Source organism: Ostrinia furnacalis, unplaced genomic scaffold, assembly GCF_004193835.3.
Source record: "Ostrinia furnacalis isolate ACB-3 unplaced genomic scaffold, ASM419383v2 OfSCF7245, whole genome shotgun sequence".
In the NCBI taxonomy this organism is placed as follows: Eukaryota; Metazoa; Arthropoda; class Insecta; order Lepidoptera; family Crambidae; genus Ostrinia; species Ostrinia furnacalis.
In genome coordinates, this window is record NW_021137484.1 from 101,676 (window position 1) to 127,223 (window position 25,548).

The 25,548-nt window shown below is 43.9% G+C and overlaps 1 protein-coding gene across 1 annotated transcript; it reads left to right on the forward strand.

Annotated features, from left to right (window-relative positions):
- The first annotated feature begins 2,487 nt into the window (after positions 1-2,487).
- Positions 2,488-25,428, forward strand: Ptip (PAX transcription activation domain interacting protein). The gene is made up of 18 exons (XM_028319546.1): positions 2,488-2,692; positions 2,779-5,415; positions 5,998-6,159; positions 6,696-6,812; positions 8,616-8,694; positions 10,540-10,709; positions 11,648-11,768; positions 13,124-13,247; positions 14,503-14,580; positions 15,262-15,376; positions 16,096-16,242; positions 16,865-17,077; positions 18,733-18,885; positions 19,899-19,977; positions 20,311-20,477; positions 20,650-20,732; positions 23,671-23,853; positions 24,469-25,428. Exons 1-18 carry the CDS (start codon positions 2,597-2,599, stop codon positions 24,848-24,850), a joined length of 5,106 nt encoding a protein of 1,701 aa, XP_028175347.1. The 5' UTR covers positions 2,488-2,596; the 3' UTR covers positions 24,851-25,428.
- Positions 25,429-25,548: the final 120 nt, after the last annotated feature.

Here is a 25,548-nt window from a genome sequence, read left to right on the forward strand (position 1 = left end):
CGAAAAGAAATTTTTGAAACCCAAAAAAAGAATAAATAGTTTACATAACAATGATGCAAGAATTATGATAGTCATAATAATTGCATCATCACTAAAATATTTTTTGAATAACTTACTTTGGGACTCGTAAAACGAATTATGTGCTGTGTGGGAAATCTATAGTTAGGGGATTGCGCATTTTGCTTACTCAATAAAGTGCGGAATCAGAACAAATCAGCAGAATCTTTATTTTACCAGTGCTTATTATTATTCTGTGATTTTACTTACAGTTATGTAGTTTGTTCGCGGTAGACAGACGGAAAACTTTTTTTGTAGTTCCCGCCGATTTTATACAGTATCTGACACTGTTTCGCGCGGTTGCGTTTTATTTTTTCTACTTTTGGTAACTTTTATGAGGTCCACCAAATAATTTATTCAAAATATCAAATTATTTAATTTATTGCTATATTGAATAATGTAAGTAATAGAAAGTAGGTGCATTGGTTCTATATTGGCTCACATAAAATTCTAAATCCTATTCTTTGTCTTACTACCGATTTGTGTTCATAATAACCTCGTAAGACCGAAGAGCAAATTTTGTCGACTTCTAAGTATCGCCGAATGTGCTTTCAGAAGAACGAACAATTTGAAGTCGTAAACGCCGAGCACTTCGAGTAAAAAATTTTCTATGTTAGAGATTTTCTTTTGCACCCATATTTTCAGGGACCCTATATAATAGTGCATAGAGCTTATTCTAGGTAAAAAATAATAAAAAAATGATTTCTCTTAAAAGAACATTCGGTATTACAGACTTTAAAAAGAAAATCTAAATAAATTTTATTTTATACTATAAACTAAAACATAAATGTTACCTCCTTAATAAATTAATACTACATAAAGATACAATAATGATATAAATAAATGTAACTGAAAAGGCACAAGTATTTTAATTTTATTTAATGTTTCATTATTAGTACTTTTAAAAGTACTATCGGTTTTATAACATACAATAATGATAGGTTAGAATGTATAAGAAGTAAAGTGAATATTCATGTTAATTATAATATTTATTAAACTAAAAATCAGAACGTTCTCATGGTAAATTTTCTCAATCATATCATAATTTTAAAAGTCTAATATTCAATCCATCTCAATAGAAAAAATATACAAAAATAAAACTTTCACCATCAAGACCGAATGTTCCTTGCAAAGAACTATTATTTTCAAACGAAAAAAAATCTTACAATACTTCTTCAAATTTGTAAAAATTTTTTTTTGCTTGTTTAGCAGTATTTTAACTTAAATTATACTGGTTAGTTTTTCAATTAAACTACATTTACGTGAAGAAAAAAAATTAATTGTACATCACGTCCTCTCGGAAGAACCACCTTGTCAAAGAAAAATGATAATTTGACAGTGACATTTTGTTTTTTTTACATTAATAAGTTCGGATACCTGATTTTGAATACTTTAAGCCATAGACTATCACTCTTTCTATTCAATAGGCGCGAATTTTTGAACTTAAAATTATCGCTAAAGTTTTAGTTCCTCTGAGGGCACATCCGGCGATACTTAGAATTCACCTCCGAAAATGTCTCGGCGTTACTGACTACAAAGTTTCAGTTCCTTCTGAGGCACATTCGGGCTTACGAGGCCGTTCATTGTGGAAAACCTTGGGGGAGGCCTTTGTCCAGCCGTGGACGTCATTTGGCTGAAACGAACGAACGAACGAACGAATTATTATCGTTACCACTCTATGGGAATAGTTGTTATGATGATTATAAAGCAAAAACTTATAGGAAAAAATATCTTAGCCGTAAGTTGGCCTTTTCACCTATACTTAATTTTATGTAAGTAAAACAAAATTATAATTACATAAACAAATAGTTTACTACGAAAAGAAATTTTTGAAACCCAAAAAAAGAATAAATAGATTACATTACAATGATGCAAGAATTATGATCAAAGATTATGATACTCATAATAATTGCATCATCACCTATCATCCATCACTAAAATATTTTTGAATAAGTTACCTACTTTGGGACCTCGTAAAACGGATTATTTAGTGTAAGACAACACACAAGTGTGGGAAAACTATAATTAGGGGATTGCGCATTTTGCTTACTCAATAAAGTGCGAAATCAGAACAAATCAGCAGAATCTTTAATTAGTTTGGACGGAAAACTTTTTTTGAAGTTCCCGCCGAAACTGTACAAATTCTCACACTGCTTCGCGCGGTTGCGTTTTATTTTTTCTTGTTTTGGTAACTTTTATGAGGTCCACCAAAGAATTTAGTCAAAATATCAAATTATTTAATTTATTGCTATTATGTAAGTGAGAGAAAGTGGGTGCATTTTATAAATAGAAGTCTATAAAGAAGTAAAAACAATAGCTTGACACTTCATTACCTGTCACTTGGATTAGGTATTTGGCGTACAAAGCTTTTGGTGGACCGTAGTCAATATATTTTCTGTTGATTTTTATTTTTCAAAAATAAATGGCAACACCAATCATGGACGTCTTCGCTTGAGATTTTGGCGTTTACATGAATAAATAAAAATGAGTTTTTAAATTAATTTAACCAATTTCTTTTAACATTTTGGTATATTAGAAAATGGTAACGATTGTTGACGACTTAGATTCTTTGACTTTGCAAGAGCCGATTTTCAAGGATGTCAAGTATTACCTGTCTGGCGATGTCTCGGAAAGGGTTTGTTTTTGTGTGATTTTTATTATTTTGTATTTGTTTACGTGCGTTTTTTGAAGTAACTTGTATCATACTGGTGTCTATTTCAGGTTTTACTACTTCTGCAGTCGGGCGGCGCCGAGAGCACAAAGTATTTCTCAGACTATGTCACTCATTTAATTTGTGGTCAAAATGCCGCGGATACAGACCTCGACGATGCTCAAGACATCTACCAGATACCAGCAGTGACTGAGAACTGGGTGTTTGCTTGTGCTAGGTTAAAGAAATTGGCGTGTGCTAAGCCGTACGCTCCTATCAAGAACAAGATTTTCACGAATGTTGTTGCTTGCGTATCTCGAGTGAGCGTGGCCGACGCTAAAACCTTGTTCGCTCTCATCACGTTCAACGGTGGCAAGGTGTGCTTGAATCTGGACACTCAGTGCACTCATCTAATTTGTGGTTCTGCATCAGGCAAGAAATACAGTGCTGCTCTCACTCTGCCTGCAAACAGAATTAAAATTGTGACCCCAGATTGGGTGCTAGAGAGCATAAGAGCCAGAATACAGGCAGTGGCTGAAGTATTCCACCCTAAATTACTGATAGTTCCTCAGCCACAAAAACCAATGGATCGTATCAGTGCAATCACTGGTTTTGACTTTGAGGAAAGTATAGCAAAGAATGAGGTTCCTACTCAAAATATTGCTGAAAGCAAAGATGACAGCACACAAGCATTATTAGATAAATTGAAACAGAGGATGCCTTGGAATCATCCTCCGTCCACTGCAAATTCGTCAGGTATTGCCACATCGACCGTAAGCTCTATTGGATATACAACGACTTCTCTGCCCACATCAAGTATCATGAGTAAGACCTTGCCACAGGGTATTATATCTCAAAATTTACAAATTCAAAGTACTCAAGCTCAATTGATGCAGAAGTTTGGACAGACTATAGTGTCTCAACCAGGACTTAATATACAAGCACAACAAATTAGTATGCAGCAACAGCAGCAGCAACAACAGCAGCAGCAGCAACAGCAACAGCAGCAACATCAGCAGCAACAACAACAACAGCAGCAGCAACAACATCAACAACAGCAGCAGCAACAACAATACAATCAACAGCAGCAACAACAGCCACATGGCCTCACAGCTATATCAATACAGCAACAAAAACTATTGCAACAACATCAACTCAAAATGCAAATGCTGCAGCAGCAACAACAAAACAAAATGAACAACCAGCAAAATCAACAGTTTCAACCGAATGTTTCTGTATCACAAATTAATCAGGGTCTAAATAATCAGATGCAGCAACATATTCAATCTAATCAGCATCATAATATACAGCAGAATATACAAACATCCAACACGTCTATGACATCGGCGCAGCAACAGATTGAAAACATAAGTCAAATGCTCAGTCAGAGTGCTAATAACCTTCAACAAGCACAATTGAATCAGCAAAATATCTCAATGAAACAGAGTCTAAGTTTGAGTCAGCAAAGTGCATCTCAAGCTGTTCAAAATATAGCCCAACAGTTGGCCCAATCCACACAGAATTTGCAACAAAGTCTTCAAAATGCTAAACTGAATCAGAGCCTGGGACAAGGACAAGTGATTAACCAACAGCTAATAAACTCAGGACAACAGATGACTAATCAAAATCAGAACTTAATTCAACAGCAGACAGTTCAGTCACTGACAAATCAACAGCAGAATATAAATATGGGTGTTGTGAATCAGCAAGGATTAGTATCATCATCACAAGCTCAATCAGGGCAAGGAGTCCAACTCAACCAGTTGGTTGGTAATTCTGGCCAATCAGTGATCAGTCAACAAATTCAGTCCGTACAACAGACAATACAAAGTCAGCAAACTTCTAATGTCCCTGTGCAAGGTGCTTGGAGACAACAAAACATACAGATGGTCCAGAATGTCCAGGGACAACACCAAATCATAAGGAGTCCTTTAGTCCAGACTCGTAACCCTCAAAACCAAGTTATATTGCAACAGCAAATAATGCAGACACAACAACAGCAGTTGATCAACAATCAGCAACCGCAGCTGAGTCCCCAGCACACTATACAGCAGACTTCGCAGCAGATACTTCAGCAGACTATAGGCAGCCAAGCCCAGAGTATTAGTCAGACTCATCACCAAATATTAGTCCAGAAGCAACAGCTTTTGAACAGTTCTGGGCAGCAACAAATTGTTCAGGCACCTCAGCAGGTGTTGATAAATCAGCACACAGGGCAACAACAGATATTGGTGCATGGGAACCAGCAGGTTACTTTACAAGGTGGACAGCAAATTGTGTCTCAGAATCAGATTGTGCATCAGGGAGGACAAATAGTCAACCAGGGTGGGCAGCAGATAATAACGCAAGGGACTCAGCAGGTGTTGTCTCAAGGGGGCCAACATGTGATCACCCAGCAGGGACAACAGCAAGTGGTTATTGCTCAGTCGTCTCAACAGATTGTGACACAGTCTGGTCAGCAAATAATAGGACAAACTGTTGGGCAGACTCAGCAGGTTTTGTCTCAGCTGCCGCAGTCACCTCAAGCTGGCACTCAGCTGTCTTCAGGGGGCAGTATTCAGCAGATCATCACCCATGGGGGTGGTCAGCAGATAGTGTCGCCTGGCGGGCAGCAAATCGTGCAAGGGGGCCAGAATGTCTCCTGGCAGCAGCAGCAGTACTTGCAGCAACGCCAACAGATAGCTCAGCCGGGAGCAGTTGGCCCGCGGGTAAGAGCCTTAGAGTAAAGCTTGGTGTGCTGCTACCCTTCATGCTTTTCATTATCCTTCATCATGTTTACTTTTTTGTTTTGTTTAGCAAGATCAAGAGTTTATTTTTGTTTTCATAGATTAAGCGAAATATAGATGTTTGATTATCCATTGGTGTTTTGCTTCTTCTTTCACTATTTCTTTAATATGTACTGCTTCTCTTTCTAACATACACAGCACTCTCACATACATTTCTATAAAACAAACAATGCTTACTCACTATCCCCATGTTTTGCACTGTTCTTCTCATTAACATTATACCAGCAGTTGACTACAAAAATACCATTAACATTATTCCCATTTATTATGGGACTTGCCTATTGAGCCTCTTAACTGCAAAGTTATTTTCGGCACTTACTGAAATTATAATTTTGTACCTACATTTCACAACACACATGGTCATGTTCTTAGTATCTTCTAATAGGATTTGTACCCAAGTTAAGAGTTGCAAGGTAACAGAATAATACTGACACGTCCTAATGTACAAGTAGGTACATAAATTAGTTACCAGATAACACTCCTAAATCCAATCTCATTGATCAGGTCTCATGGTCCGGCGGAGGCCGTCAGCTGATCCACCTAGATGCGCAAACCCATGCGCAACTGCAGCAAATGGATCCGCAGCAACGCGCCATGTTCGTGGCGCAGCTGCAGAAGCGTCGCCAGCTGTCCATGCAGCGCGCCGCAGCCCTGGCCCAGCAACAGGTGACTATCTGAGTGCCCACACCTGGTATAACTAGCAATGGATCCGCAGCACCGCACTATATTCGTAGCGTCAGCTGTACATGCAGCACGCGGCAGCATTGGCGCAGCAACAGGTGACTATATGAATGCCCACACCTGGTACAAATAAGTGACAGTATTTGTAGGGCAGCTACAGAAACTTGGCTGTCTGCCTAGGCAGCGCGGCAGCACTGGTGCAGTAACAGGGGACTAAGCTGGCAGCCAATTATTGGAATACCAAAACTTGGAACAAATTAAGAAGATAGACCCACAGTACACATGGTGCAGCTACAGATCCTTCACTATCTATGTAGTGTACATCACAGGCGCAACAAACGAGTGTCTATCAATACTTCCAGACGGTTAAACGATAACTTAGTGCCTTATCAGAAGCGTCGCCAGCTGTCTATAAAAGCAGTGGTACAGTTAAACTAGTGCTGTGACTGCTAGAAGAAACTACTCCATTCCTACACGCTTATTGCTTCTTCAAATGATTTTTTTTTCGTTTCTTCCCACAGCAACCAGGAGTTGTGACCGGCTCGCCGGGCGCGCCGTCGCCGGCGGGGGCTCCGCAGAGCGTCACGTTCATCCGCAGCCAGCTGCCGCCCGGCCTCACGCAGCAACAACAGGTAAAGGTGTACCAGAATCTCATGGCAAATAAAAATATTGGAAAAGTGTGTTTTTCATATGGCAATTGTCTATGGCTTTATTGTCACCTGTCAAAGTAAATCAAGAGATCTGTCAGCCGCTGCAGAAATGTTGTAATCTCTTCATGCCTATTTGTTATTTTTGTGAAAAAGTCGAAAAACCTCAAGCAAATCATCTTGTTTTCAAAGTGTATTGTAAAATAAAGCATAATTCAAAGTCAATCTTTGATTTTAAAGCGCGTCGTTGAGTTGACAGNCCGCAGCAACGCGCCATGTTCGTGGCGCAGCAACAGGTGACTATCTGAGTGCCCACACCTGGTACAACTAGCAATGGAACCGCAGCAACGCGCCATGTTCGTGGCGCAGCAACAGGTGACTATCTGAGTGCCCACACCTGGTACAACTGCAGCAATGGATCAGCAACGCGCCATGTTCGTGGCGCAGCAACAGGTGACTATCTGAGTGCCCACACCTGGTATAACTGCAGCAATGGATCCACAGCAACACACTATATTCGTAGCGTCAGCTGTCCATGCAGCACGCGGCAGCATTGGCGCAGCAACAGGTGACTATATGAATGCCCACACCTAGTACAACTAAGTGACAGTATTTGTAGGGCAGCTACAGAAACTTGGCTGTCTGCCTAGGTAGCGCGGCAGCACTGGTGCAGTAACAGGGGACTAAGCTGGCAGCCAATTATTGGAATACCAAAACTTGGAACAAATTAAGAAGATAGACCCACAGTACACATGGTGCAGCTACAGAACCTTCACTATCTGTATAGTGTACATCACAGGCGCAACAAACGAGTGTCTATCAATACTTCCAGACGGTTAAACGATAACTTAGTGCCTTATCAGAAGCGTCGCCAGCTGTCTATAAAAGCAGTGGTACAGTTAAACTAGTGCTGTGACTGCTAGAAGAAACTACTCCAATCCTACACCCTTATTTCTTCTTAAAATCATTTTTTTTTTCGTTTCTTCCCACAGCAACCAGGAGTTGTGACCGGTTCGCCGGGCGCACCGTCGCCGGCGGGGGCTCCGCAGAGCGTCACGTTCATCCGCAGCCAGCTGCCGCCCGGCCTCACGCAACAACAACAGGTAACATCACCGAGCTATTTATCAATCCTGTAGGCTTTTGGTTTTCTGGTCGTAACCTGACTAAAGAATATACTAATCACATCACTAATCTTTAGATATTTACTGTTAATTCAAGGTATCTGTAAATCATTTAAATCCAAAATAATCCTTATGTCATGCAGCAAAAGGCTTCCATGAAACCTCAGATCGGTGCATCAAGTAGTCTTCAGTTAACACCACAGTGCTACTTTAGATTTGGAACCTTGTTGGTTAATCTTCAAATCACTTGACTTTGATCCCATGTAGAATAATATCAAGCGTAAAGGCCTATTCAAATCTGAGCGATATTCGCTGCCGCTGTGGGTAGAGGTACATACCACGCGGGTTTCGCTCAGGTATTTAGTATCAAGTGCCTGGATGCAAGCGGCGCAGGACCGGTCTTTGTGGAAATCCTTGGGGGAGGCCTTTGTCCAGCAGTGGACATCTTTTGGCTGAAACGAACGAACGAACGAACCGCGGCTAGAGCGTTTTCTCTGCCGCAGACGGTAGCGAATACCGCTTAGGTCTGAACAGTATTATTACCGCATACCCACTGGGTTTTCTTTGCCGCAGACGGTAGTGAATACCGCTTAGGTCTGAATAGGCCTTTATGTGAGCTTCAAACACGATACAACTTTTAATGAGATTTCATAATAACAACTGTGTTTGACAGGTCCAATGGCTACAGCAACAAGGCGCCCGCGCGGCGACCATTCCAGCGGCGTCGCCGGCGCAGCCCCCGCAGTCGCCTGGTAAGTGTTCAATCAATATTCATCGTTATTTCTTATAGAATAGGGTTTAATATACACTAAGTAAAACAAAGAGTTATGCCCGGTCCCAGAGCCGAGAAGTATTTTGTATAACCAATTAGATTTCATTATTTCCACGCATTATTTCCGCACTGCAGCCGCTGTCAAAATCTATAGAAAAAGTTCACTACTCGATACTTCTCAGCTCTGCTCCGCCTTTTTGGAAACCTGTAAGCCTAGGATGCGCGCCGCGATAAGCGGTTATCACGCCATTTTATTGATTTCGCCCATACATTTTGACGTCGATAAAGTATATCACGGCGCTCCTAGTCCGGCTGGCCTAAATGGAAAAGTATGCGGTGGAATAGTAAGTTATGTGCAGATGACATCACTACAAGCTAAACACTGAGGGATATTACGTAGTTATCATAGGAGCTATTTTACAACAAAAATCAATGATAAATGCTGTAGTTTGTACAATATCCCAAGAACGTATAATGTAAAATATTACCTCTAAACGTATCATTTATCAGTGACAATCCGAAGGTTAATTCAAACAATTTTCAGAATGAAACCTTGGTCGCCGACCGCAGAAACAGAATTTGAAATATCGCCCGCACCTTACATAAGCGTAGGCTAGTACGATTTACTATTTAAATGATACGTTCATCCATAGTAATGCCCGGTGAGACGGTTTTTATCACAAATTATAATTTCAATGCGTTATCTAGCTTTTGTTCTAAGCGTTTTCAATAATTCAGTTATCCATCCACACACATGGGAGCTGGCGCGTTTTGAATTTTTCTATAGATTTTTCAAGAATTTGCGTCGCACTGTACTAGTCTATATGGATATTACAGAAGCAGAAAGTAAGACGTTCAATTTTCTTTTTTTATGTTTAAATTAAATTAGATTTAAGTACCGTTATCTGAAAAAATAACGATAAAATAAAATAACGAAAATATTTTTCGGATTTATTTATTTATTTATTTAGCTATTTGAGTTTTGAAATGATAGTGCTACAAATATTACGCTATGCAAGTTACGTATGTGTGTTATCTACCTGTGAATTTTAATGAAAATATAGTTATCAGCTTTGGACTCTGTAACAACCATACAATCATTATTCAGACAAGTTGTCGAGTGCATTCATTTTCACATTAACTAAAAAACGTAATTGTTTAAATAATATATTGGGACCTAAAAATCGCTCTGTAAAATCAAAAGCTTATCTTCTGAATATCTTCGGAATAAGGCCCGGTATCCACCAAGGCGAAGCGAAGGAGCGAAGCGGAGAAGTGTCGTTCGGACGAATTTTTCAATATAATTTTACAGATAAACTGAGAAATCAACCAAAGAAGTGGCTTATTGTTGGAAAACAGATTGCCTCATGGCGAACATAAAAGAAAAGCAGAAACATTAAAAAAAAGAATTTGACAGCTTCTGCGGCACGGCGAAGACATGTAGAAATAATGAAATCTGACTGGGCTTTTTTATTCATACATAACACTTCTCTGCTCCGCTCCGCATTGGTGGAAACCGGGCCTAAATGTACCTAATTACAAATATTGTTCTATTAATGTGAATACCAGTGTAAGGGTCGTTTTCCACCAATGCGGAGAAGAGGCGAGATGTGCCTCTACGCGAGCCATAGCAGGCAGGTTATTTAAAAGGAAATAATTAACCTTGATTCTACAGCTCAACCGGTCCAGTGGTTCATATGAGTATGACCATTATTCCACAGTAGGGTTGGGCCCACTGCTCTTTTTACTGGCCATTAAACGACAGCGGCTACGGGACCATTTTCCAGGTTCCTATGTGCTCCTCTCATTGACCATTATTCCACAGTAGGAGCGGGCCCAGTGGCTAGCCCAGTAGGCGCGGGTGGTGCAGCAGGCGGGCCGGTTGACGCTCAGCTGCAACAGTTGCAAATACAGCGCCAGCAGCAGTACCAGCGGCTGCAGCAGCTGCAGGCGCAGCGGGACCACGTGGCGCACCACCACGCCGCCGTCAAGCAGGTACCACACTACACAGCAGGAGCGGGCCCAGTGGTCAGCCTAGTTGCAGCAGTTACAAATACAGCGCCAGCAGCAGTACCAGCGGCTGCAGCAGCTGCAGGCGCAGCGGGACCACGTGGCGCACCACCACGCCGCCGTCAAGCAGGTACCACACTACACAGCAGGGCCGGTTGACGCTTAGTTACAGCAGTTACAAATACAGCGACAGCAGCAGTACCAGCTGTTGCAGCAGCTGCAGGCGCAGCGGGACCACGTGGCGCACCATCACGCGGATTGACGGCGGTCAAGCAGGTACCATAAATATTAACCTATCTGAAAGTAGAACTGCCCCGATTGCGCTAAAAATTTTCAACTGCAATGCGACTGGACGACGGACGTACTTCAGCTGTTTTGACCAATCCGTGTCGCGGTGTCGTTTTGACAGCTAGTTGAAACGAAGATGTAACGTGAACGGAGCGCAACTGCGCCTTTAAGTAAAAGCTGACAGAAGGCTACTTTTTCAGAAACGCAATTCAAACGCATCACGAACATTAATTGCTGTTTTAGTAATCGTAGTTTAAAAAATAAGGTGTTCGGACTTTTAAAGTGCATAAATCCGTTGTTTCGTCTTTGTTTGTGCATGAACTTTACCGCGATACCAAATTGCACGCCTGCTGAATGGACATTACAAATTAGCGCAATCGGGGCCCTGGACTATTCCCACCTCTCGTTCCCACCGGGAAAACGCTGAGCGAAGCCGCGGACTGGAAGCTAGTTTAAAATAAAAAATAACTGTCTCCAAAGTTACCTACCTACAGTTACAAGTTCAATGACTTAACTTGCCCCTGAGGCTTGGCCCCCATTGGGTTTTTCGCAGCGGTAAAACAAGTGAGGAGAGAACGGTATTTACTATTATGCTCCAACTTGAATTGTTTTTCATTAAGTTATCATTTCTACAGGTGGCCCCAGGCGTGGGAGTGGGTGTGGGCGTGGGCGTGACGCAACACGTCGTGGGCACGGCCATAGCCGAACCCCAGGTTGACGCGTTATTAGCGCCGGCCTCGCAGGATCAGCAGCAAGGTACACTGAGCTCTGTTGTTGGAGACGTAAAGTTGAGATTGGGAATTTGATAATGCTGGGAACATAGATACACGAGTGTATAGAGTAGAAAAGTAAATTAGGTCAACAATTTTATCGCGATGGTGCAGCAAGCCCTTTTTTTTCTTAGTTCCTTAATTCTTCTTATTTAGTAATTCTCAAGCTACTCTTTTCTACTAACTCGAGCATAGATTAAAGACATGAATTGATTCTGGAGCGTTAGGTCCTTTTCATCACACGTCCCGGTTGCCGGCTANGTCAACTGTGTGAAGTTTGCACTCGAAGTGGTGTATCAGGGTGTGAATGTGTGCGTGCCGGCCTGTACGTACAGGCAAGCTGGTGTATCCTAATGTCACAGTATTTTGTTGATGAGAATCCGTCCGACTTTTTTTATAGGTCCATGACCGCGATACCAAATTGCACGCCTGCTGAATGGACATTACAAATTAGCGCAATCGGGGCCCTGGACTATTCCCACCTCTCGTTCCCACCGGGAAAACGCTGAGCGAAGCCGCGGACTGGAAGCTAGTTTAAAAAAAAAAATAACTGTCTCCAAAGTTACCTACCTACAGTTACAAGTTCAATGACTTAACTTGCCCCTGAGGCTTGGCTCCCATTGGGTTTTTCGCAGCGGTAAAACCCAACCAGTGAAGACGGACGGGAATTATGTTCGAAGTTGAATTGTTTTTCATTAAGTTATCATTTCTACAGGTGGCCCCAGGCGTGGGAGTGGGTGTGGGCGTGGGCGTGACGCAACACGTCGTGGGCACGGCCATCGCCGAACCGCAGGTTGACGCGCTGCTAGCGCCAGCCTCGCAGGATCAGCAACAAGGTGAATTGAACTTTCTAATTAGAGACATGAAGTTGAGATTAGGAATTTAATTGTGCTAGGAAAATAGTGATCAGGTATACAGCGAAAAATTAAGTTAGGTCCGATGTCTGTTGAAATAAGTCAATTTTATCGCGATAGTGCAGCAAGTTCGTTTTTTTTTTCTTACTTCCTTTATCGTTCTTATTTAGTTATTCTCAAGCTAGTCTTTTCTACTAACTCAAGCATAGATTAAACTACTGATTTATTCTGGAGCGTTACACTTATAGTGGTTTCACACTACGTCCGCACCGAATCCGTAAAAATACTGTTCGGAGTAGTTGTAGAACTATTTTAATCCTAGTTTACACACTTGATTCGATTTCTGTACTTCTAGATTCGTTTCCGATTGGGCGTATTGTGAAACCGTTTCTAGATGTGTTACCAAATACGGATCTTAATCCCGTAGGGCTAGTATCAGCTTCATTTCTTCCTTTATGTTAATGTGTAATTAAAATTATTGTTCTAGGTGCAGGCGGCGCGCTTCTCGTGAATCACAAGACGAAGACGGCTCTGGCAAATATGCTCAGCATCCGGCTTCAGGGCGCCGCCCCACCCGCCGATCATGAGCCGTCCGCCGCGGGGACCCTCAGGTATTATACCTCGCTTTACATTTCATCAGTTTTTCTAACCCTTTGTTTGTCCTAGGTGAACAACAAATGCGGCAACTTGACGTGGAAATATCAAATAGTAGTTGGTATAATAGTAGCCTTCGTGGAAAAATCGTGTGTGAAGTATTGGTCGCGTCCCGTCGCTCACCTAGGACAACGGATTTTCCCGAAACAGGGGACCAGGGCTAGGTGTTCACATTAAACTTGATCCTACAAGGAAACCGGAGACCCAAGCCCTCACCTCGAGTCGAATTGAGACGTGCGTGTTGCATCTTCCAGAAATAATTGCATTAAAAATATCACTTGTAGTAAGTCACAAGTGATATTTTTAATGCAATTATTTGCGGATTCCGCAAGAAAACCGGAGACCCAAGCCCTCACCTCGAGTCGAATTGAGACGTGCGTGTTGCATCTTCCAGAAATAATTGCATTAAAAATATCACTTGTGACTTACTATCAGCCCCCAAACTAGGTAGTTCTGTCTTTTGGAGACAAGTTTTAGTTAGAAGTGCCTAAAGTGTAGCGTTGTTTATACAGGGTGGAAACGATAAGTGATCTCACGCGATTATTTCTAAACTATACAAGATATCGAAAAACTGGTTACTGATCCTGAAAGTGCTTTACAAGCTCTTTCCAACGGTATAAGTAATAGGTTACAGAATTAACTGGATCTATCCGAAAATTCAAAGTTTTCAGCCTCCATACTAAATGTATGCCAGCCACACAATATTAGAAGTGTTATTTTTTTTATTAAATAATAAATACTTAAATTGAACTTGTAAATTGCATTCTCATTTAAAATTATTCATGGAAAACATTGGTTTTAGGCTTTATTTGCTATAATATTATCAAGACATGAGTGCCATGACTGTGGCAGTACTAAATGTATGGAAGCTGGAAACATTGAATTTTCGGATAGATCCTGTTTATTTTGTAACTTATTATTGGTACCGTTGGATAGAGCTCGTGAAGCACTTTCAGGATCAGTAACCAGTTTTTTGATATCTTGTATAGTTTTTAATATTATGTGGTTTTACTAAATGTATGGAAGCTGGAAACATTGAATTTTCGGATAGATCCAGATTATTTTGTAACCTATTATTGATACCGTTGGATAGAGCTCGTGAAGCACTTTCAGGATCAGTAACTAATTTTTGGATATCTTGTATAGTTTAGAAATAATGGAGTGAGATCACTTAACGTTTCCACCCTGTATAATAGATTAAATTGTTTGCAGGTTGATGACAGCGGCGCATGCGGCGGGTGGCGCCGTGAGAGCACCTGCGCGGCTGCTCCTCAATCATCACCCGCATCAGGTCAGTAGTAAAAAACCTAATAGTAAAAAATTTACATAATGTTATTTGTGGCACGCTTATGCTTGTGTGAATAAACATTAAATGGCCGAAAATATTATTAATGAATTAAATAATGACTTCACTTGCAATTTATTATCAACCATTGACTATCACACAAGATTAATGTTTGTCTATGAGACCACATCCAATTTTAAACAAACGCTAATTAATAAGCAATGGAAACTCTTTTTGCTGTTTGTTGCAATTTAATTAAATTGCAATTAATTAAAAATTGTTTGTTAGGAGCGTCCGTAATAACCAATTTCAACTCATAGCTTTCTTTGATAGACAAATTAGGCAAATTTCTTCGCTTATTGAAGTCAAGTAATTAATGGTGTCATCTAAAGCCCGGTCTCCGAGCACGTAGAATTTCGTCCAATGACCCCAAGCTACCCATCCTTATCGCTCGCGCCTAATTATGTTACTGTCGCGCTCACACACTCGCTGCGGCCGCCCGTTGCACAGTCACGACAGCAATATAATTACACGCGAGCGATAAGGATGGGTAGCTTGGGGTAATTGGACGAAATTCTACGTGCTTGGTGACCAGACTATACTCTATTGCGATTTATCCCTTAGGCGGGCGCGGTGGGCGTGGGCGTGGGCGTGGGCGGCGTGGTGGGCGGGGTCGCGGGCGGCGGCAAGGTGTACGCGGGCGCGGTGCGGGCGCCGCCGCCGCGCGCGCAGTTCTACGGACACAACCCCAACCTCAAGCTACCGCCCGACCTGTTCCTGCTGGGCTGCGTGTTTCACATTGTAAGTGATAACAAAAATTGGGCTTAAAATTAAAATAATTTCTATTGTATTTTCTAGTTTAAAATAGGAGATTTACAAATATACGTAAAAAAATTACGCGCAGTTGTTATGTCTTTGGGTCCGCGCTCGGTCACATTATTTTTATCAATCTTACGAATAGCATACTTCTTAGAGTAGGCACACACCGTTGATTTTTTCTTCATACAATTGATTTTTAGTTGGCATCTGCCAACTAAAAAACGGTGTGCGCCTACTCTTAGAAGTGTGACTTTCAAAAGATTAAAGTTGGCGGTACACGTTGCGAAGCAGCTATCTAGCTCGCTATCGCTGTCTCCCGTCTCATTCTCGTTTGCGACGCGAACCGCCACTTTAGGCCAGAGCCCCGATTACGGTAATTTTTAACGTCTACAATCCAGACGAGTTTCATCGATTCTGCGATACGATTGGTCAAAACAGCTGACGTACGCTGTTTTTTTTTGTGTTTTGACCAATCGCAAAATCGATCAAGCGCGTCTGGATTGGAGACGTTAAAAATTACTGTAATCGGGGCTCTGGTGCAAACACTGCGATAGTCGCGTGGTTGCTGGGCAGTTCTTGTACGTTTGCATCAAACTGCAACCGCACGGCTATCGCCTTAGTGCCTCTCCAATGAGAACCATCCAGAAACCACACTGTATCGCTCTCTGAAAGAACTTAACCTGTAACACTTATTGCTGCAGGTGGAATACCAGCAGTCTTGGGGGACGGAGCGCGTGGCTCGCTGGGCAGAAGCAATAGTGCGGCGCGGCGGAGAGGTGGAAGCGGGATACTGTGCGCGCGTCACGCACGTGCTGTGCGAGACTCAGAAACACGGCGTGGTCATGCAGGTAACACACACATTGTAAAGGTATTCATTCAGATTCTAGGGGCAGAAAAGTTCTCGAGTGGGGACCACAGGCCAGAAGACGTAGTGTGGGTGGACCGACGATCTAGTGAAGATCGCGCGAAGAACCTGGAAGCGGGCAGCACAGGACTGGTCGTTATAGAAATCCTTGGGAGTGTGAGTGAATGGAACGTGCGTTATTTTATACAAGTGTAGTAAAATGTACGCCTTATGCCACTTAGAATAGGGACCCGTTTTTGAGTGTCGTCGTTTTGCCAGCGCCCGCGTAACGTCGATACGCGACGCCAACGCGAGTGGTTTTTTTTTCGGACAAGTAACGTAACTCCCTCACCCCACTGTGGTCAGCATTGAAACTTTTGGTATTTTTATTTTACAATAAATTAAATTGCAACAGCTCTCATCATACCTCATTCTAGGTCTGGTCAGAAAGAAAGAGAGAGTTTGATTGCCTTAGTTTAAAGAACTACTCACGCCTATAAAATGACGTGATGTGAAAAGATTTTTTTAAGTAACTAACTACAAACCATCTGCTTTTAGGTTTTGTGTATAAAATTTGTATTGTATTGCAAATACTGCATTGCATTTTACCCCTTCTACTTGTCCAGGCACTGCGAGACGCGAAACGCTGCGTGACTGCATACTGGCTATCTGACGCTATGCTGCGCCGAGGCGTAGCGCCGCCCTGGCAGGCGTTACACTTGCCTAGTATGTATGCTGCACGCGACCGCCCTGCGAGGCACCATCGCTGCGCCATATCAGGCTGGAGGGACGAAGAGAGGGATAGAATCACCTTCTGCGTGGAGCATATAGGAGCTAAGGTATGATATAGCGACAGAGACAGACAATTATTATCTTGTGCTTATTTAGGTTAGCGCAATAAGGAGCACGTCTTTTTCTGCGTGGAGCACGTTAGATCTACATAAGGTGAGATATGACGATAGTGTCTCACTTGTCAAGAGATATGACGTCATATTTATGTGTGTTGCGAAACGTTGGGTCACCGCATACTGGCTCTCAGACGCTATGCTTCGCCGGGGTGTAGCGCCGCCCTGGCAGGCGTTACATCTACCGAGCATGTATGCTGCACGCGACCGCCCTGCGAGGCACCATCGTTGTGCCATATCGGGCTGGAGGGACGAAGAGAGAGACAGGATTACCTTCTGCGTGGAGCATATTGGGGCTAAGGTATGATATAGCGACAGAGACAGACAATTATTATCTTGTGCTTATTTAGGTTAGCGCAATAAGGAGCACGACTTCTTTTGCGTGGAGCACGTTAGATCTACATAAGGTGAGATATGACGATAGTGTCTCACTTGTCAAGAAATATGACGTCATATTTATGTGTGTTGCGAAACGCTGCGTAACTGCATACTGGCTCTCAGACGCTATGCTTCGCCGGGGTGTAGCGCCGCCCTGGCAGGCGTTACATCTACCGAGCATGTATGCTGCACGCGACCGCCCTGCGAGACACCATCGTTGTGCTATATCGGGCTGGAGGGACGAAGAGAGGGATAGAATTACCTTCTGTGTGGAGCATATAGGAGCTAAGGTATGAAATAGCGACAGAGACAGACAATTATTATCTTGTGCTTATTTAGGTTAGCGCGATAAGGAGCACGACTTCTTCTGCGTAGAGCACGTTAGATCTAAGGTGAGATATGATGATAGTGTCTCACTTGTCAAGCGTTCGAACATGTATGCTGCACGCGACCGCCCTGCGAGGCACCATCGCTGCGCCATATCGGGCTGGAGGGACGAAGAGAGGGACAGGATTACCTTCTGTGTGGAGCATATTGGAGCTAAGGTGAGATATGACGTCATAGCAATGTGTGTTGCAAAACGCTGCGTCACCGCATACTGGCTCTCAGACTCTATGCTGCGCCGAGGCGTAGCGCCGCCCTGGCAGGCGTTACATCTACCGAGCATGTATGCTGCACGCGACCGCCCTGCGAGGCACCATCGTTGCGCCATATCAGGCTGGAGGGACGAAGAGAGGGACAGAATTACCTTCTGCGTGGAGCATATTGGAGCTAAGGTGAGATATGGTTACACCTCAATGGCTACGATTGTGTTACACTAGTCTATGCTTTATCGAGTTGACGAGATGAGTGTAAAAGACAAGTGAAGAGTGTATTCTGCTGATGATATGTTATCGCAATAAGGCGCAAATCGCAATCAATAGCGTTTTTCAAGCTGAAGTAAAATAATAGTATGCCACTTGAATGAGGATTATGGTTTTTGTGTTCACTAGCTGCTGGCTGAGTAATAGGACCCCACTTTACAGTGGCGCCATCCTAGTGCGAGAAAATACGATAGTCTTCCTACCGCTTCAGTGCTCACCAGGTGTCGCCACTATCATTAGAAATTGACAGGACCTTACTCTATAGTGGCGCTAGCTGGTGACCGCAAAAAAGTAGCCCTCATTAACGTAATAAGGGACCTGTTTTTTATACAAACTTTCTTGTTGCAGCTAACGCCATACATGACGCGCGACAACACGGTACTAATCTGCAAGCGAGCTGAAGGCAACAAGTACAGACGCGCGCGCGAGTGGGGTATCCCAGTGGTAACTGCGGCTTGGCTCACGGACTTACTGCTGGGCAACATGAGCGCTCTCGCGCAGGTGAGCACACAGTGACGTCACCCGTGACGACACACGCGAGGCGACAGTAATGACGCGCGAGTGGGGCATCCCAGTGGTCACTGCGGCTTGGCTCACGGACTTACTGCTGGGCAACATGAGTGCTCTCGCGCAGGTGAGCACACAGTGACGTCTGCTGGGCAACATGAGCACACAGTGACGTCACCCGTGACGACACACGCGAGGCGACAGTAATGACGCGCGTGGGGCATCCCAGTGGTCACTGCGGCTTGGCTCACGGTCCTACTGCTGGGCAACATGAGTGCCCTCGCGCAGGTGAGAACACAGTGACGTCTGCTGGGCAACATGAGCACACAGTGACGTCACCCGTGACGACACACGCGAGGCGACAGTAATGACGCGCGAGTGGGGCATCCCAGTGGTCACTGCGGCTTGGCTCACGGACTTACTGCTGGGCAACATGAGCACACAGTGACGTCACCCGTGACGACACACGCGAGGCGACAGTAATGACGCGAGTGGGGCATCCCAGTGGTCACTGCGGCTTGGCTCACGGACTTACTACTGGGCAACATGAGCGCACTCGCGCAGGTGAGCACACAGTGACGTCACCCGTGACGACACACGCGAGGCGACAGTAATGACGCGAGTGGGGCATCCCAGTGGTAACTGCGGCTTGGCTCACGGACTTACTGCTGGGCAACATGAGTGCACTCGCGCAGGTGAGCACACAGTGACGTCTGCTGGGCAACATGAGCACACAGTGACGTCACCCGTGACGACAACGTGAGCGCGGAGATAAGTACCATTTAAGACCCGGTTTCTATCAAGGCGAAGTGGAGCGGAGAAGTGTTTTGAATAAGCAAATCTCATTTCATAACAGTTCTTCGCTCTGCCTTGGTGTAAACCGGGCATAAGGTGGTCCGCCTTTAGTACAACTAGAGTATAGTAGAAGTAGGTACACTAGGGGACAAGGTTCGGAAGTCGTTAAGTTTTAGAATCCTTTTTACACATACATGTTTTTTCTCTTTCAGATCGAGAATGCCAAATATCAGCAATTCAACCTAGCCAGTCCGTTTAGGATGGATTACAGTTTGGTGTCTCATCTGATGAGTAAGTTTTTTTGCTATATTTTGGTCTGCGAGCACCTAGAATTTTGTCCAATGACCCCGAGCTACCCATCCTTATCGCTCGCGCGTAATTATATTGCTGTCGCGCTCGCACACTCACTGCGGGCGCCCGTCGCACAGTCGCGACAGCAATATAATTACGCATGAGGGATAAGGATAGGTAGCTTGAGGTCATTTAACGAATTTCTATCTGCTCGGCGACCGGACTTTAGAGAGATTTTTATTAATCAAATCAAATCAGTCTTTATTTGCACAATATGGGTTATACAGTTGTTTGAAGATTTTTCATTTATTTATATTTAATTTCTACCCCCAGACGCGTGGAAAATGCCCATAAACATAACGCAAGAGTCCAACGAGCGCGCCAAACGCAGCGCCGCCGCCGCGCTCACGCAGCGCCGCGCCAAGCGCCCGCGTCTGTCCCCGCCGCGACCGCCCGCGCCCGCCGCCTTACAACAACCGCCGCTGCATTTAGCGCCAAGGGTTCTGTTCTCGGCGGTGCCACATCATGACCAGAACCGACTCGCGGCTATTGTCAGGTAAGTCATCGATATTAGACAGGTTGTTGCAATATAGCCCCTATTACAACTAGACAAAGCTCACGCAGCGCCCGCGCCTGTCGCCGCCGCGACCGCCCGCGCCCGCGGCCTTACAGCAGCCGCCGCTGCATTTAGCGCCAAGGGTTCTGTTCTCAGCGGTGCCACACCATGACCAGAACAGACTAGCTGCTATTGTCAGGTAAGGTAACCTTTCCCAAGTAACATAAAATTCTTGCAAAATAGCACCTGTTGCAACTACATAGAGCTCGCGTATCTCACCACTGCGCTCGCGCCGATACAGCAGCCCCTGCTGCATCTAGCTCCAAGGGTCCTGTTCTCGGCGGTGCCCAGAACAGACTCGCGGCTATTGTCAGGTAAGTCATCGACTAGTAGACTGTTCGTTGCAATATAGCCCCTATTACAACTAGACAAAGCTCACGCAGCGCCGCGCCAAGCGCCCGCGCCTGTCGCCGCCGCGACCGCCCGCGCCCGCCGCCTTACAACAACCGCCGCTGCATTTAGCGCCAAGGGTCCTGTTCTCGGCGGTGCCACACCATGACCAGAACCGACTAGCTGCTATTGTCAGGTAAGGCAACCTTTCCCAGGTCACATAAAATTGTTGCAAAATAGCATCTGTTGCAACTACATAGCGCCCGCGCATCTCACCACTGCGCTCGCGCCGATATAGCAACCTCCGCTGTTTCTCAGTTCAGGTTCGGTTCTCAGCGATGCCACATCATAATCAGAACAGACTAGCTGCTATTGTCAGGTAAGTCATCGACTAGTAGACTATTCGTTGCAATATAGCCCCTATTACAACTAGACAGAGCTCACGCAGCGCCGCGCCAAGCGCCCGCGCCCGCGGCCTTACAGCAACCGCCGCTGCATTTAGCGCCAAGGGTCCTGTTCTCGGCGGTGCCACACCATGACCAGAATAGATTAGCTGCTATTGTCAGGTAAGGCAACTTTCCCAGGTCACGCAAAGTCGCATAGATTCGTTGCAAAATAGCACCTATTGTAACTAAATAGGGCCCGCGCCATTCGCCACTGCGCTCGCGCCGTAATAGCAGCCGCCGCTGCATTTAGCGCCAAGGGTTCTGTTCTCGGCGGTGCCACATCACGACCAGAACAGACTAGCTGCTATTGTCAGGTAAGTCATCGATATTAGACAGGTTGTTGCAATATAGCCCCTATTACAACTAGACAAAGCTCACGCAGCGCCGCGTTAAGCGCCCGCGCCTGTCCCCGTCTCGCCCGCGCCGCTGCATCTAGCGCCAAGGGTCCTGTTCTCGGCGGTGCCACACCATATCCAGAACAGACTCACTGCTATTGTCAGGTAAACCATCGACTAGTAGACTGTTCGTTGCAATATAGCCCCTATTACAACTAGACAGAGCTCACGCAGCGCCGCGCCAAGCGCCCGCGCCCGCGGCCTTACAACAACCGCCGCTGCATTTAGCGCCAAGGGTCCTGTTCTCGGCGGTGCCACACCACGACCAGAACAGACTAGCTGCTATTGTCAGGTAACACTCTAGTACAAGTTGCTTTATTGGAAAATAGCACTTATTATAAACTACATAGCGCCGCGCCAAGCGCCCGCGCCTGTCCCGCCGCGACCGCCCGCGCCCGCGGCCTTACAACAACCGCCGCTGCATTTAGCGCCAAGGGTCCTGTTCTCGGCCGTGCCACACCATGACCAGAATAGATTAGCTGCGATTGTTAGGTGGGTTGTACAGGCTTTATTGGAAAATAGCGTCTATTACAACTACATAGAGCCTTCGCCTCTCGCCACTGCGCCCGTCTGTCCCCACCTCGCCCGCGCCGCTGCATCTAGCGCCAAGGGTTCTGTTCTCGGCGGTGCCACACCATGATCAGAATAGATTAGCTGCTATTGTCAGGTAAGTCATCGATATTAGACAGGTTGTTGCAAAATAGCATCTATTACAACTAGATAGAGCTCACGCAGCGCCGCGACCGCCCGCACCCGCGGCGTTACAACAGCCGCCGCTGCACCTGGCGCCGAGGGTTCTGTTCTCGGCGGTGCCACACCATGACCAGAATAGATTAGCTGCTATTGTCAGGTAAGTCATCGATATTAGACAGGTTGTTGCAATATAGCCCCTATTACAACTAGACAAAGCTCACGCAGTGCCGCGCCAAGCGCCCGCGTCTGTCGCCGTCGCGACCGCCCGCGCCCGTGGCCCTTCAACAGCCGCCGCTGCATTTAGCGCCAAGGGTCCTGTTCTCGGCGGTGCCACACCATGACCAGAATAGATTAGCTGCTATTGTCAGGTGAGTCATCGATATTAGACAGGTTGTTGCAAAATAGCCCCTATTACAACTAAACAGAGCTCACGCAGCGCCGCGACAAGCGCCCGCGGCGATAGTCAGATGAGGCACCCACAAAAAGCACGTCCAACTGTTCACGTTTGTTGCAAAATGGCACACATAACTCATAATTAAATCACACCAGCGCCTGCGCCGCTAGAAGAGCCCGAGGGTTCTGTTCTCAACGGTGCCACATCATGACCAGAACAGACTCGCGGCTATCGTCAGATAAAGCATCGATATTAGACAGGTTGTTGCAAAATAGCACCTATTAAAACTACCTAAGAGCCCACGCCATACATGGCCAAATTACTAAATTCAATATTCATAATAATAAATATACTTTGTTTTTTAAATTTTCAGCGATAATTCTGATGAAAATGTCATTGAAAACGAAGCGAAAATGAAAGGAATTTATTAAATAATATGGATGTACCTACTTATCGTTAGTTTATCGAATTAATTTCATCATACAATCTAAGAGTAAACCTGATCGTTATGTATTTCGGTATTATTTTAGTTTGAAATTAATTAATTAATTTACTATTCATATTATTTTCACTAGGAGCATAGCTGTGTATTAGTTCAATAGTTTCGTTTTAGTTTGATCGCATAGCAGAACATTTCAGGCACTCTTCCTTCATCCTATTATTTCAACTTCTTATTAACTCATAGTGGATCTTAGACATTTATTCAAATATAATATTTTTTTATGTAGTCATAAAGTTGAAATGCCTCATTGGATCAAATAGTAACTTTATAAATATTACTTAGAAGTGTTTATTATGAATTTCTCCTAAACTCCACAGGCAACTGGGCGGGCTGGTAGTGACGTCAGCAGCCGAGGCTACACATCTAGTTATGGAGCGTCTAGTTCGGACCAGCAAGCTGGTGGCGTGCCTCGTCAGCGTCAAGCACCTGCTGAGCTGCGAGTGGGTGCGCGACAGCCAGAGACAGGGCAAGTTCGCTGACGAGGCGGCGCACGAGCTCAGGTATGTATCGTCGGGTCATGTGACGTCAGCAACCAAAGCCACGCACCTCGTTTGAAAAGAACGCAAGGTACCTACTTTGAGTTGAATAAAAACCAAACAAATAAAGATTACAATTTGATAGGTGCCATAAAACACGAACGAATATTTGCTAAAAATGAAATGGTCACTTCATTCATAGTCCCGTGAAAGCACGTGTGTGTTTGAAAAAATCCATCCGTCCACTTAACCTTCATTATCACAAGTAGGTATCTACTCAATCTAGAAGTCATAACAGTAAATCACTAAAATATTCACTTATTTTAGCAACACGGACACACGATTTAATGCCTCGACGGAATAACCATCAATGATTGAATCACGCGTTAATAACCTCAAATTGAGGGGTAATTTAAATTTCGAACTACCCACCTATTATAAAAGTTGTTGTTATAAAAGTAACATATTATAAAAGTTGTTTCAACATTTCGGCCTTTCCGTTATTTTGGAATATTCTTATCAATGTTTTAGATAGAACGCTAGAATGTACAATTTTTCACAATATAACCCCGAATGTCATGGTCACAGTACCCGCAATACCCTTATTGAATATTGACGTAAATTTTCAAATCTTTACAGGGATGAAGCATTCAACAGCATGTTCAAATGCGACATCGGCGAAGTACTATTATCAGGCGAGCAAAGGAGGAAGCTCTTCGAAGGAATCACCTTCTTCCTCACCCCTTGTGTGAAGCCCTCAAGATCCGCGCTCACTGAAATGATCGAACTCTGCGGCGGAAAAGTCGAGAAGAACCGACGCTCCTACGTCTCTATCCAGGAAATGCACACGCAAAAACCCTTCAGCTATCTAGTGCTGACTGTGCCCAACGATTTACACCTAGTTTATTACCTACAGCAGTCTGAAAAAACCCTAAACGTGGTCTGCAGTACCGAGGTGGTGCTATCCGCGATAATGCGGCAAAAGTTAGAAGTAGAGGAATTCCTCGTGAAAATAGATTAAACGTGATCTTGTTATGTATTTCCATGAATTTTATCAATTCCAAAATATGTTTTGTTCCGACATTTTAAAGTATTTTATGTATTAATAAATTTATCATCTAATGTATTGTACATACGTTTGAAAATTAATTTTGTAACGTCTCGACTTTAGGATGATTGTCTATATGATATGTGTGTATTGCTTGTAACTTTATACAGCAATTTATTTCTCTGGCTACGGGAATTCAATACACTAAGGATCTCACATATCTTCGGCTATGTCCATATTAAATGAATTAAATTAATTTTATTATTGATAGAAGTATGCCATATATTTTTTCATTTTATTATTATTACAGATTTTAATGAATTAATTCTTTTTGTAGTCGTTGTCTTGACATTTGAATTTTAATTTTGCGGTTATTAATGAAGTTGTAATTTTTTTATTTTGGAATCTCTCCGTTTTACTTGTGTTTTTGTAGAACTGTTTATGAAATGTAAATTAATTTGAATGAAATGCATATATTTATGTTGTGAAGTTATAAAATGAATTCAATATTATTGCTAAATATAAGAAGTAACATTTGGTATGAATTTTTAGTTTTGTACATAAAACTAGCAGGTAAGACGGTCTGGACCACGGAAAAAATACGAAATATAAATATATGACATGTTTCTTAATACTTTTGTTGTTTCATTTTTATAATAAATACCCTAGAA